Raw genomic sequence first — 12,659 nt, forward strand, 5'->3', positions numbered from 1 at the left:
TCAGAGTTTGTGGGTGCAAGCAATAGAAATTGATTCTGCGTCATGTGAACGAAAGTGAATCTGTTGGAAAGGGATGCGGAGCTCACGGTCTGTAGGAGGCTGATGGGTTGGTCTTGGGGGAGGTCCAGGTTGGGCCGTGGAAACGATGGCCAGGATCTTTCACGGGGAGAGCCTGGTGAGCGAGCTGTTAGACCTGAACGGTTTCCGAGGAATCCCAGCTCGCCCAAGAACCGCCAAGAGTCGAGAGTCGCTGCAACACGCAAGAGGTTTACTAGGAGCCGGTGCACCGGGGTTCCTTGGTCCTCAGGCAGGAGGCCGAAGAGGAACCCCCCCCCCCCCAAGCGGAATCACATACATTTTATAGCTTTCATTTTTCATTATGCAAAGTGTGGATATATCAAGGGTTTTTTTCTCATTGGTTTGTTTGTTCCGGACCGGAGTGGGGACTTGGCTCTAGTTCCTTGATTGGTTGGCTGTCGGATGCCTACTTTACATTTTCGTGTTTTTGTGGTGGGGGGTTGAGTCACATGAGTTATGGTTGGCTGGGGCGACCTTTAAACTCTTTGGCTTAATCATTCTTATCCCCCGCCATACTTGTTTGCTCGCGGTTAGGGCATGTCTCAGACATGTCCTGTTTTCCAGGCCTTTGTTGTTTGCTCGGAACGGTTTCTGCCCAGGGGGGACATTCCAGTATCTTATTGCCAGCCGAAAAAAGCTCAAAGCTCAAAAGTATCGATAGGGAAGTAGGGGTGTAAGTATAGTTAAGGCCCTACAGAGCCTCTGAGATAAATAGCCTCCAAGGGTCCCTTCTGCCTTCACATCACTTTCCCAAGGTTCATATCCCAGAAGAGAGATACCCATTGAGGCACCTCTGAGGCAGAGAGAGGCTTCAGATTCTTTACAGGAGGCTGGTGCCTTGAATTTCACTCCCACCAACACAGAACTCAGTCGGCTTGAGGTAATCTCCCAAATGCACTGGGGAGTCCAGGCAGAAGGAGAAATGAATGTTCAGAAGCAAAATATAACTTAAAAAAATTAAAAGCACCCAGCACACACGCTTTTATCCATTTGCATAGTCCTTGAGTGTGTAGATGCTCAGCCACAGCTATTGGATAATGAACTAGTTATTGCCCAAGTGAAAGAAAGGTTCCCGTTTGGGACAAAGCCCAGCTGTTACCAGGAGCCTCCTAATCCAGCTCCTAAGTTTCATTTCCATCCAAGGGCTTGGGGTTCTGTCTGACTGTCCCAAAATGAAGTGTCATCATTGCAAGGACAGCATCAATGTATCTTTAAAGGTCCCTTACTTATCTTCTAAAACTTTGCTGTGGACTTGCTGGCTTGTCAGGCAGGTTTTTCTTGTTTTGTTTTTGGTTGATTCCCAAAATGGATGCCAGGAAGCCCTCCAGAAAAATAGTCTGTGCCAGTTCCGCTGTTTCCCTCTATGAATCCACATTCCTTTCCTTAATAGAAGTGCTTCACTGTTTTATTTCACTAATGCTCCTACCGCCTTATCTCCCTTGAGAATTCTTTTCTCCATCTCCTTCTTATTTTAAGGACACTCACTTTGAGCCATCCCCAAGGCCTCTTTTTTGCGCACAAGCAGAAGTAAATGATCTTGGAAAATAATCATAAAGTAAGAATGTGCATGAAATGAACTTGGTTTCTGCTGAGGAAAAAAAAAAAAACATTATATACAAATAGAATTTGAATTTATAGAAATGAAGTCCAGAAGAGGGGTGTTCAGGTAACATGCCAGTATTGTCATTCCAGGTAAAGAGGGCCTTGCAACAGGAAGGGTTCAACCGAAAAAAGAGAGGGTATAGAGACATCAACGAGATCTACATCAACATGAACGACCCTCTTTTTACGAAGCAGTGGTATCTGGTAAGCGTCTCGGTATCATTCCTAATGTTTCTCAGCTTGGAACTTCAGATAGAAGATGGGTTTCTATTTCCTCATTATTCTGTGGGATGTCAGCTAACACCCCACTCGGTACTAGCTGATAGGTATTGATAGCACCCGACTCGGTGCTAGCGACTCAGTGCCCCCTCTGATAGGTATTGATTTTCTATCACCCTCCATGCATCTTGTCCTCTAATCTGCTTTGTTTCTGGAGCGGCTTAAATAGCCATGACCTCCTAGGGTCAAAGCAACCACCAAGAGCTGATCAGATTCTCCCAAACCAGTGTATGACTGAAGACTTGCAAAGCATGTGAAAGTCAAGTCAAAATTCTGGGAGGACTAATCCGGGGGTCTCAACGGACAGAGGAACTGGAGGACATGGTGGAAGCACAGGCATAAGAAAAAGAATCAGGTGACTTCACAAGGGACAAGCAAGAGATCTCAGAGGCGAAAGTAACAAAAGTAGCATCTATTAGTGCTTCCTAAAATAATGGCAAGAAATCAGTTCACTGGGGCTTAATTGATGCAGGATTCAAGGCATGGAAACCCCCGTCTGCCTGGTGAAGTGAATATTTTCTCACACACCAGCAGTCCTTCTTGACCTATTTGGGTGAGTTGGTTATGTTTAAAAGGGGCTCAGTGTCTCCAAACCAACCCAAGCTGCAGGGCATATCGAGGGAAAAGGAGTGACTAATTTATAAATGTTTCTAATTTATAAACCGCCCATTGTAGGAATGCATCACAACTTCCCTCTTGGGGCTTCAGAGCTTGACTATGCTTTATGCTTTGGGGCATGGAATTCTACAAATCCAATCTGCATAACTGAATGAGCTTATGTGTATTAGGATCGGCTACGTTTCTTGCAATAACAAACAATCCCCAAATCACAGTGGATTAACAGAATCAAAGCTTGTTTCTCACTCAAGCTTCACATCCAATGCTTTGTAATCCCCAGGGACCCAAGCTCCAGCTCAACTGCATCCCAAACCCTGCTTTCATGGGCATCTCAACGAGGGGAAGGGGTAAATCACACTCTGGCTCTTAAAGCTCCAGCCTGGATATGACAAATGGTTCATGAGCTCACATTCCAATGCCCAAAACCAGTCATGTGGTTCTAGCTTCCAAGGGGATGGAGAGGTGTCACCTTCGCATGTGCCTAGAAGGGGAAGAGCAGTCATTTTTTATAAAGAGCACTAATGACATTCACACAATGTTTCAGCAACACCGTAACAGCCAGCTCATTACTATGGGCTTCTACCAGTACAAACTCTGACTTCACTATTTTTTCATGATTTATCTTTGAGAAAATCTGCACAAGACCAAAAAGCATAAAAAGAGGGTAGTGAACATATTTGTATGGAATTTTTCTTTTTTTTTCCTTTCTTTCTGTTTTGATTTTTTAGGGGGAAGGCATTTTTATTTTTTGCATTAGAACATGCACTGAAGTTGAGCCAACTCTCTTTAATTCAGTTCAACAAATATTTTCAAGCAAGACTTGGTGTGGTGGTACTGAAATTACAAAGATAAATAGAACTTGCTCCCTCTTGTAAAGAATATTGTTGTTTAGTGAGGAAATCACATTCAAATAAGAATAATCCGAGACAATATGCACTAAATTCTGAAAGTGAGGGATAAATAAAGAGCTACAAGAGCAAGCATTTAATTCTAAATTGGGAAGGGTTTCTTGCAATGTTGGCTCTAAGGAGTTTAAAGATAATGATCTACTCATAAGAGATAGGAAGATTGAAACTGTGTTTGCATATTTCTGTAAAACGGAAAACATCGATTTTGTGTATATCCAAAAACGGAGGGAGAAGACTAGAAGAGGTGGGTGGGAAAACACCCCAAAGCACAGTTTCATGGAAGATGTTGCCCTTTATCTGGCCCTGGAATACCGGGTGTCTGAGGAGTGTGGCAAGTAAACATTTACACAGGTGCTTTACCACCTACACCAAACTAATAAGATTCTCTGCTTTGGAATTCCTGAACCAGATCAATACCGGGCAAGCTGATGGTACTCCTGGCCTTGACTTGAATGTGGCAGAAGCCTGGGAGCTGGGATACACAGGGAAAGGTGTTACCATTGGAATTATGGATGATGGTGAGTATTTCAAAGGCTGTACATCACCTGGAAGCAAGTGTGTCTTTGCACACCTTTGGAACACAAAAGATTCATTGTTTTGGAGATGCAAATTAGAGGCAGAATGGCCAGATGCTGGGCATGGCCGTCTCTACTGTGTCGACATCCTCACATTTCTCCACATCAGTGGTCCTCAAGCTCGAGGATGCCCTTCACAAATATTTATCGAATGAATAAGTTAAAAAAATTTACATGAACTAATGAAAGTTGACCATCATTGAACTGTAATTTCTTATTGGGCCACTGTTTATACCTTACCTTAAAACGGCTTCTGTTTATATTTACCATCTATTTCTCTAGATCTACACTGTCCAGTGTGGTAGCCACTAGCAGTATGTGACTATTTACATTTAAGTTTGAATTAGTTAAAGCTAAATACAGTTAAAAATTCAATTCCTTGACCACATTCGTTTCACTTCAAGGTCTCAATAACCACACGGGGCTAGTGGCAATTCTATTGAACTTCATTTCTATCATCCCAGAAATTTCCATTAGGCAGTGTGGCTCTAGATCCCCGCAACAGCTTGTTTTGGTTTCGGTTTTGGTTTTTTTTTTTTGCGGTACGCGGGCCTCTCACTGTCGCGGCCTCTCCCGTTGCGGAGCACAGGCTCCGGACGCGCAGGCTCAGCGGCCACGGCTCACGGGCCCAGCCGCTCCGCGGCATGTGGGAGCTTCCCGGACCGGGGCACGAACCTGTGTCCCCTGCATAGGCAGGCGGACTCTCAACCACCGCGCCACCAGGGAAGCTCCCCGCAACAGCTTTTTAGTACCGGGATTGGGGTTTGGAGAATTTTGACTTTATTGCTACTTTCAGAGTGAGTCCTTGTAAAGCAAACTGATGACATTTTAGTATACGTGCCCCCTGCAATATGTTATTCTATCCCACATGCCTGCCCAGCAAAGATTTAGCAGAGCTTTCTTTTTTATAGTTTGTGATATGAAAACCAATGGCTTTGATGAATTGCTGTTTTTCTAACTACACATGCCGTTAGCTCTGCCAAGATTCTGGAGCATCTCTGCCCTGCCGTCGTCCCGTCGGGGGTGTATTCTTGCTCTTCATTAGCTGTCTGGGTCCTCCGTAAAAGCTGCACTGTGCACTATTGGTCCAATTACATATAAAGTCTATAGAGAGATGAAACAATGGAGCCTTTCTCTTCTCAAGATCCTCAAAGAACACTATGTTCTCTAAAGCAAGCCTTTGAAACAGGATTGATGGGAAAACAAGGAGAGCCAAGCGTGCTTAAAATCAGCACTGTCTTTGTGTGGGCTCATTAAATATTAACATAAAAACAATGTGCAGTGTTTTCTGAGGTGTGAGATGTTTTGAAATGGATGTAAAAGCTTTCTCCAGTGGCCAGGGCTCTCATGTGTGTGTGTGTGTGTGTGTGTGTGCGCGCGCGCACGCGTGTGCCAATGTGGAGAGCTTACCTGTTTCTCCTTCCGAATGCTTTGGCTTAGAAACCACCGTGGATGAGCCCAGCTCACCCAGGAGAAAGATGCATGTAGGTTTGGGGAAAACCTGCCTGGGATACATTGTAATCACCATTTCATCACACAGATGTGGGGGACCAGAGAAGCACCCTTAAAAGTGGCCACAGAGAGGCACGGTGCTCTCACAGAATCCCCAACAGCCCCTGAGATGCCCGTTTCAGGATTCTTTAACTCCAGGCCCCTTGACTGACCGTTCTTCGTCCCTTCTGAAGAGAGCTAAGGAGAGGGCGTCACCTGCCTCTGGTCGACATTTCCTGGCCTGAGAAGCCGAGCCGGTTACAAAGTCTCAGCAGAACTTCCTATTTGATGTTATTTCTCCTGCTGATTCAGTGGCCTTTGAGATTCAAAAAAAAAGTGAACTCTGCCCCTCAATTGTACTCCTAACTTCCTCATTGTTTTGGTCATCCACCGCTGCAGAACAAGCCACCCCAAAACTGAGTGGCTTAAAACAAACACCCTGCTGCTAACTCTCACAATTCTGTGGGTTGACCAGGCTCAGAGGGACAGTTTGGCTCTTGGTCTCTCTGGGGTCTCTCATACAGTTGGGGTGAGAAGGCAGCTGGGGCCAGTGTCAACTGGAGTCTCAACTGGGTGCTAAAATGGCTTGGCCTCCCTCCAGCTCCACGTGGCCTCCCCAGCAAGGTGGCTGGATTTCTTACGGATGGCTCAGAGCTCCCCAAAACAGGCATCCTAAGAGACAAAAGGCAGGAGCTGCTGGGTCCTCTCAAAGGCTGAACCTGGAATATGGGCAAGCATTGCTTTGCCCCTTCCACTGGATAAACAGTCTGAGAGCCAGATTCCAGGAGAGGAGAAATATCAATAGATCCTGCCTCCTGGTGTGGAGAGAGACAAAGGATTTGTGGCTATCTTGAAATCGGCACATGCTTGTTCAGTAGGATAACTGACGAAAAGAAGACGACTAAGCCGTTCTCCAAACCCACTGTTGAACGGCAAGACGAGCGCATCTGGGGCAAGAGCGGCCACAGCAAGGGCAAGTCCAGACGCACAGCCTCTCACCATGTGGTGGGGCATCTCTGCCTAAACACCCACAGACGGGAAGCAGAGATGATGGGCTGGGAGCATCAGGGCGGCATCTTCTCTCTCAGCCGCCTGCACACGTGGACGGTGTGGAATCGTTCCCCAGATAGTCTCTCAGCAAGACATCACCCCCAAACAAGGTCAAAGACACACACGGATGCTGACCCTGAGACCTAAGAGCAAAATTAATGTCATATTTTATAAGCCTGCCTTGTGTGCGAAGTAATTGGTGATCTGTGTGTGGAAGGTTCGATTTGTGGACAAGCACAGTTTTGTTTTTGTTTTTGTTTTGCGATACGCGGGCCTCTCACTGTTGTGGCCTCTCCCGTTGCGGAGCACAGGCTCCGGACGCACAGGCTCAGCGGCCATGGCTCACGGGCCCAGCCGCTCCGCGGCATGTGGGATCTTCCCGGACCGGGGCACGAACCCGTGTCCCCTGCATCGGCAGGCGGATTCTCAACCACTGCGCCACCAGGGAAGCCCGACAAGCACAGTTTTAATACTCGTTCACCCCTCTCTGGTTGCCCTGCTCAAAAACTCAGCCATCATCCCCTGTGCTAGATCCAATGACTTGATAGATGTTCACCGCTTTCATGTAGGTGCTTTCGTTAGGTGCAACCCAATGTGACTGCCATACCCTACATACCTCTGGGAAGGAACCTCCATGGCTAACTGTTGCCAAAAGGGCAGAAAGAATTTCTTAAGCGTCTGCTCTGACATTCTGGGCATGTTGATGTCAGCAAGGACCCTGCTTAATGATGACGATTCATCCCTTTTGTTGTGATGGAATTGTTTGGTGTTGGGAACTTAACCTGGAAAGTAGGATGTCCCCGTAACTCGGCGATAGACAGGAGTCACCGAGCCCCAGGACGGGCGCTGGCTATAGAGGTCAAAAGATGGTCAGCGAAGGCATGAGTCAAGCCCTTTAGCTGAAGGAGCCAAGGAAGTAAGATTGAAGGCCAGTGAGGCAGGGTCAGAGAGAGCTTTCAAGCTGAAGTAAAAATAAAAACTAGCGTTTCGTGAGTACTATGTGCTAGGCTCCACTTAACATTTGGGAAACAGTCATAATTATTCTCTAAGGTCTGTGTTATTATTATCCACATTTTGCAGATGAAGAAATTAAGGTTTAGGGAGAGAAGAAATCGCCCAAACTAATCTTCACCACCATCTTCAGTGCTTGAAACCCACCCTGTGGCTTTGCCTCCCTGATGAGACTTTGTGATGGGGCCTCATCCTTATAAGCAGAGGTACAAGTTTCAGGGCCAGGCAGTCACCCACAGCCTTCCAGGAGATTTAGAACTCTGTCATATGCTGAAAAGCGGTGTTTTCTCTCCTACCTTGGGCTCTGCAGGCCCCAGAAGGTCCAGCAGGGTGTCTGTCCCCATTATTATTGCTGTGTAACAAGTGACTCCAATACTTTAGCAGCTTAAAGTAACTATTTATCTTGCTCATAATATTTGTGGCACGGGAATTCAGGAAGTCTGGCTAGTTCTCACTTGAGGTCTCTCATGCAGTTGAGGTCAGGTGTTGTCTGGGTGGGGGTCATCTGAAGGCTAGAGTGGGCTGGGCATCCAAGACAGCTCACTCCCATGGCCAGTGGTTGACTTTGGCTGCTGGAGCTCAGCTGAGGTTGTCAGAGCACCTGCAAGTGGGCGCCTTGCATGGCAGCTGGCTGCCTCAGAGCAAACGAACATCCAAAGGCAACAGGGGGAAGATGTCTGGCCTTTTCTCACCTAGACTTGGAAGTCACACAGTGATGTTCCACTATATCCTATTGGTAGAAGCAGCCCAGCCCACTCAGATTGAAGAGGAGGGAATAGACCGACCTCCAATGGGAGGCTCACATTGTCACATTGTAGAAGACCATATGGATGGGAGATATTGGACCACCATCTTTGAAAAATCCAATCCATCCACTGAGGCTACTCCTCATCAACATATAAGTCATTGAGGGTGGTGCAAGGGCTAGCTTTCTTGGGACAATAGAAGGAACTGGGCTTAGGACCAGAGTCCAGAGATGTTATACATCTCAGCTGAACTATTAGCATTATAACTACGAATATGTACATGGAGCTCACTAATTCCCTGAGGTCTCCAGAACTGCCAGCAATTCCTGAGAATATGGACTATTGTAGATTAGACTTTCAAACTAATGACAGGATACTAATGGTTTATGAACAAAAATATAAACAAGTATTTGTCATTTGTGTGCATTATGATTGGCTGGTGATGACTCAGTGTCCCCTGTAGACTGTGAGGCTTAGATGGTTGTACAGCTCAGGTTCTGTGTCTAAATTGTGTTTTTCCAGGACCTACGTAGCACCTGGCTTTCATTGCTGAAAATAAACCAGTGAATGAAAATAAGAGTGAATACATTAATAACACAAGAACTGAAAAATAAACAAACTGATTAAGAAGATGTATTCAGTGACTTCCACCTTCAAAGATAAATATACAAAAATATTGAAATATTATTTAATTGTCAGGTTATTATTTTCATGCTTAGCTCATTATTATTTTTTCTGAGTCATGTCTATCATCCTTAATCTATCAATAATATTTTCTTCCTCAGACCAAAGTCTGTATCTGTTCTAACTTCACATTCAGTCTTCCACTTAACCTAATTAAAGATCCTTTATTTTAATTAGGCTAAATTTATCTTATTTTCATTCTGATTTCCTTCTGGTTTCAAATTATCTCTTTGCTTTAATATTTTCCCATCACAGAGAAGAGACTACTGCCTCTTAGAAAATTCCTTTCCTAAATAACTTGCACTCTCCGAACTTGGTGCCATGTTTTAAAGACTGACTCCCTGTTAAGAAAAAAAAAGTATTCTCTGTATCTTTTAAGCTCATCTGTATGTTATAAAATGTTTTGCCTAATAATGAGTTCAAAAAATGTAACCAGGGGGCTTCCCTGGTGGCGCAGTGGTTGAGAGTCCGCCTGCCGATGCAGGGGACGCGGGTTCGTGCCCCGGTCCGGGAAGATCCCACGTGCCGCGGAGCGGCTGGGCCCGTGAGCCATGGCCGCTGAGCCTGCGCGTCCGGAGCCTGTGCTCCGCAATGGGAGAGGCCACAGCAGTGAGAGGCCCGCGTACTGCAAAAAAAAAAAAAAAATGTAACCAGGGCTTCCCTGGTGGCACAGTCATTGAGAGTCCACCTGCCGATGCAGAGGACACGGGTTCGTGCCCCAGTCCGGGAAGATCCCACATGCCGTGGAGCGGCTGGACCCGTGAGCCATGGTCGCTGAGCCTGTGCGTCCGGAGCCTGTGCTCCGCAACGGGAGAAGCCACAACAGTGAGAGGCCCATGTACCGCAAAAACACAAAAACAAAAACAAAAACAAAACAAAACAAAAATGTAACTAATTTCCACAAACATATAGGACAATTTAATTTCAACACAACACTCTAAAACCAAGTAGATTTTTCAAATATTTCTGCTCATCTGCACCATCCACAGAGCCCTAATAATGTGGTAGATGAAGGTACTAATAAGAATGCAAGAAATGTAATTTATTAAGTGTTTACTGCAAGCTAAACACTTTCAATGAACTGGCTCCAACCTCGAAAAGTGCTTTGCAAGGTAGACAATATTCCCATTTCAAAGATGAGGAAGCTGAGGCTCAGAGAAGCTATATGGCCAAAGCCACACAAATATTACAGTGTCTGAGCCTAGACCGAACTGATCTGTTGGTCTCGTAGCCTGTGCTTGTCCTCAACTTCACCCCACAGCCTACACTGACCATCTCTGAATCAGGGTCCAGAGCAAAGGTCTGAAACTTTTATAATATTAACCTTTAAATCTTCTGACCGCTGTCCTCCCGCAGCTTTGGCGAGGGGAGAGGAGGTTTGGGGGGGGGGGGGGAAGGGCCTGGCTATTGTCTCACAAGCAGTGTGAGGACAGCAATTGCTTCTGATGTCAAAACATCAACACATCAGCAGCACAGTGACTCCCAGTCCAGAAGTTACTTGTGTAACCAGGAAAAGCAAAGGAAAACTTCCTTTTAGGAGTATACATTTGGATACAACTTCTTTTTCACAGGATAAAGCTATAATGTGGCCTGGCCTTGGTGTGCATGCAGTGAAGATGACCACTATGATTAAGGACTTAATGACGCTTCTGGCTTTCAAATATTGCAACCCAATAGAGTTACTAATGCCACTGGAATAATCGGACCACCCTGTTCTCACCCCTACCAGGTTGAGAAGAAAGCAAGCACAGAGAGGCCAAGCACCCTGCCTGAAGTCACACAGCCAGTTGGCAGCGTGGTTGTGATTAAAACTCGAGTCTTTGACTCCAAAATCTACACTCATAACCATGATGCTAGGTAGTACAGGAAGCCAGCCGATTTCTGAGAGGGCTGGATTCTCTGAGGTCACTGCTGCAATGATTATATGGCTCTGCAGACCTGGATGAGAGCTTTGCAATTTGCCCTTTGAAGTTTCACAGTGCTTTCTGAGATCCACGTGTTAATGGAACCCAGCAGTGCTCATGGACCAAAATTCTACCATTGCAACAACTCTTGGACAGCAAGACAGGCCACATCCGGGAGAAAGCGCGGGACTCCTGCTGGGAGACTCCCTGGAAAGCCTTCTGCAGAGACAAGAACCAGCTCCCATCCAGGACTCCTCGTGGGAAATCAGTTGCCCTTTGCCTAATGGCTTTTCTCTCTGAGCCGTGTTCCTCTGGTTTCTGTGCCAGGCAACGCTCTCCTAATCCATTGCTGTCCGGGCTCTGTTAAATAATAATCGCTTTTCCTCCCCAGAACGGGTTTCATTTCAGAAGAAATGCCAGTTGATGCTTTAGAATGTCAGGATTTCCACAAATCTCTCTTAGATCAGTTCTCTGTTGAGCCATCTGTCTTAGGGTCACTAAGCTGGCATCTATGTCAGAAGTGTTATCCTGGGGCCTCAACCTCTAACTGGCTTCCCTCCTCTGACACATCTGGTGGCCGCTGGCTCTCCACGTGGGCAGGGCAGCACCCTCCCCCGGGGATGGAAACTCGAAGCTGGGGCCCAGCGCTCACCCCGCCCCCCACATCTCCTGGTGCCAGCACATAAGAAGCGCGCCTTCTCGAGCAGCTTTCCTGAGGATACGTGGCAGGTATTAACCTATTGTTCCTGTGCTATTGTCTTTTCACAGGGATCGACTATCTCCACCCGGACCTGGCCTCAAACTATGTAAGTGCGAGCTGCCCTGTGTGGGGTAACGCGTGTGTCCTAAGTGTTCTGGTGCCCCTCATAGTGGGAACTCACACAGACGCACACACGTGCCTGCATGCACATAGGCCATGCACACTGGCACACGGGCACGCCTGCACATGCATGCACCCCAGACTGCCAGTCTTATAAGAGCCACAGCTCAGGCCAAAGACAGACGAGGCATGAGGACTGGCGGCAGGCAGGGGTGAGTGACTTCACCAGAAGAAAAGAAGGAAACTTGAGATCTGAAAGAACAAAGTGCCGAGAAAAAAGGTTCAGGGAGCGGGAAGAGAGAGCCTTGGCAAGGTTTAAAATCATCTCCAGCTGAGGATGTTGAATGGTGGGTGGGAATGAGCCATTTGGGTTCTTGCTGGAAAAAAACGATGGCAAAAGCCAAAAAGAGCAGCAACTCACATTGCACCCGTAGCTGTGTGAAATCAAGCATGCCGCCTTCTTCTTATTTTGGTGCTGATGAGCACTCCACATTGACTTTCCCCACAGCTCTGAGTATAGTATTTAGTATCCCTTGACAAATGACAAAATTAACAGGGAATCACAGTAAATGCTATTGGGCTGGAACCCCATGCTCTGACTTTTGACCCAGCAAGTCACCTGCTGATTTCCTGATAAAATCTCCAAACCTTTTAAACATAAGCGATGGCTTTATTTTAACACCAGGGGGTATACTATTCAAGCACTGGGGTAGAGTCACTTAAAATTACCCAAACTATTATTGTTATATTTCTCCTGTAACTTCCAGAGCTAAGTATTTTATAAACTGTTGTTTGCTGAAAAGACTTGAGGAGAACATGAATTTAAATAGAGGAAAGATGGTTAACAAGCAGAGGTGTTTGGGGATCAAACGTCCAGGTCATTCTTCCTGGAA

At 46.3% G+C, this 12,659-nt stretch overlaps 1 protein-coding gene across 1 annotated transcript in view; it reads left to right on the forward strand.

The window, feature by feature from the left end:
• PCSK2 (proprotein convertase subtilisin/kexin type 2) overlaps nt 1-12,659 on the forward strand; it is a 214,948-nt gene that overhangs the window by 113,624 nt on the left and 88,665 nt on the right. Inside the window, exons 3-5 of the mRNA XM_059036368.2 lie at nt 1,771-1,884; nt 3,895-4,003; nt 11,715-11,752. Coding sequence (XP_058892351.1) covers nt 1,771-1,884; nt 3,895-4,003; nt 11,715-11,752 — 261 coding nt within the window. The remainder of the gene's footprint in view (nt 1-1,770; nt 1,885-3,894; nt 4,004-11,714; nt 11,753-12,659) is intronic.

Source organism: Kogia breviceps, chromosome 14 (assembly GCF_026419965.1).
Source record: "Kogia breviceps isolate mKogBre1 chromosome 14, mKogBre1 haplotype 1, whole genome shotgun sequence".
Lineage (NCBI taxonomy): Eukaryota > Metazoa > Chordata > Mammalia > Artiodactyla > Physeteridae > Kogia > Kogia breviceps.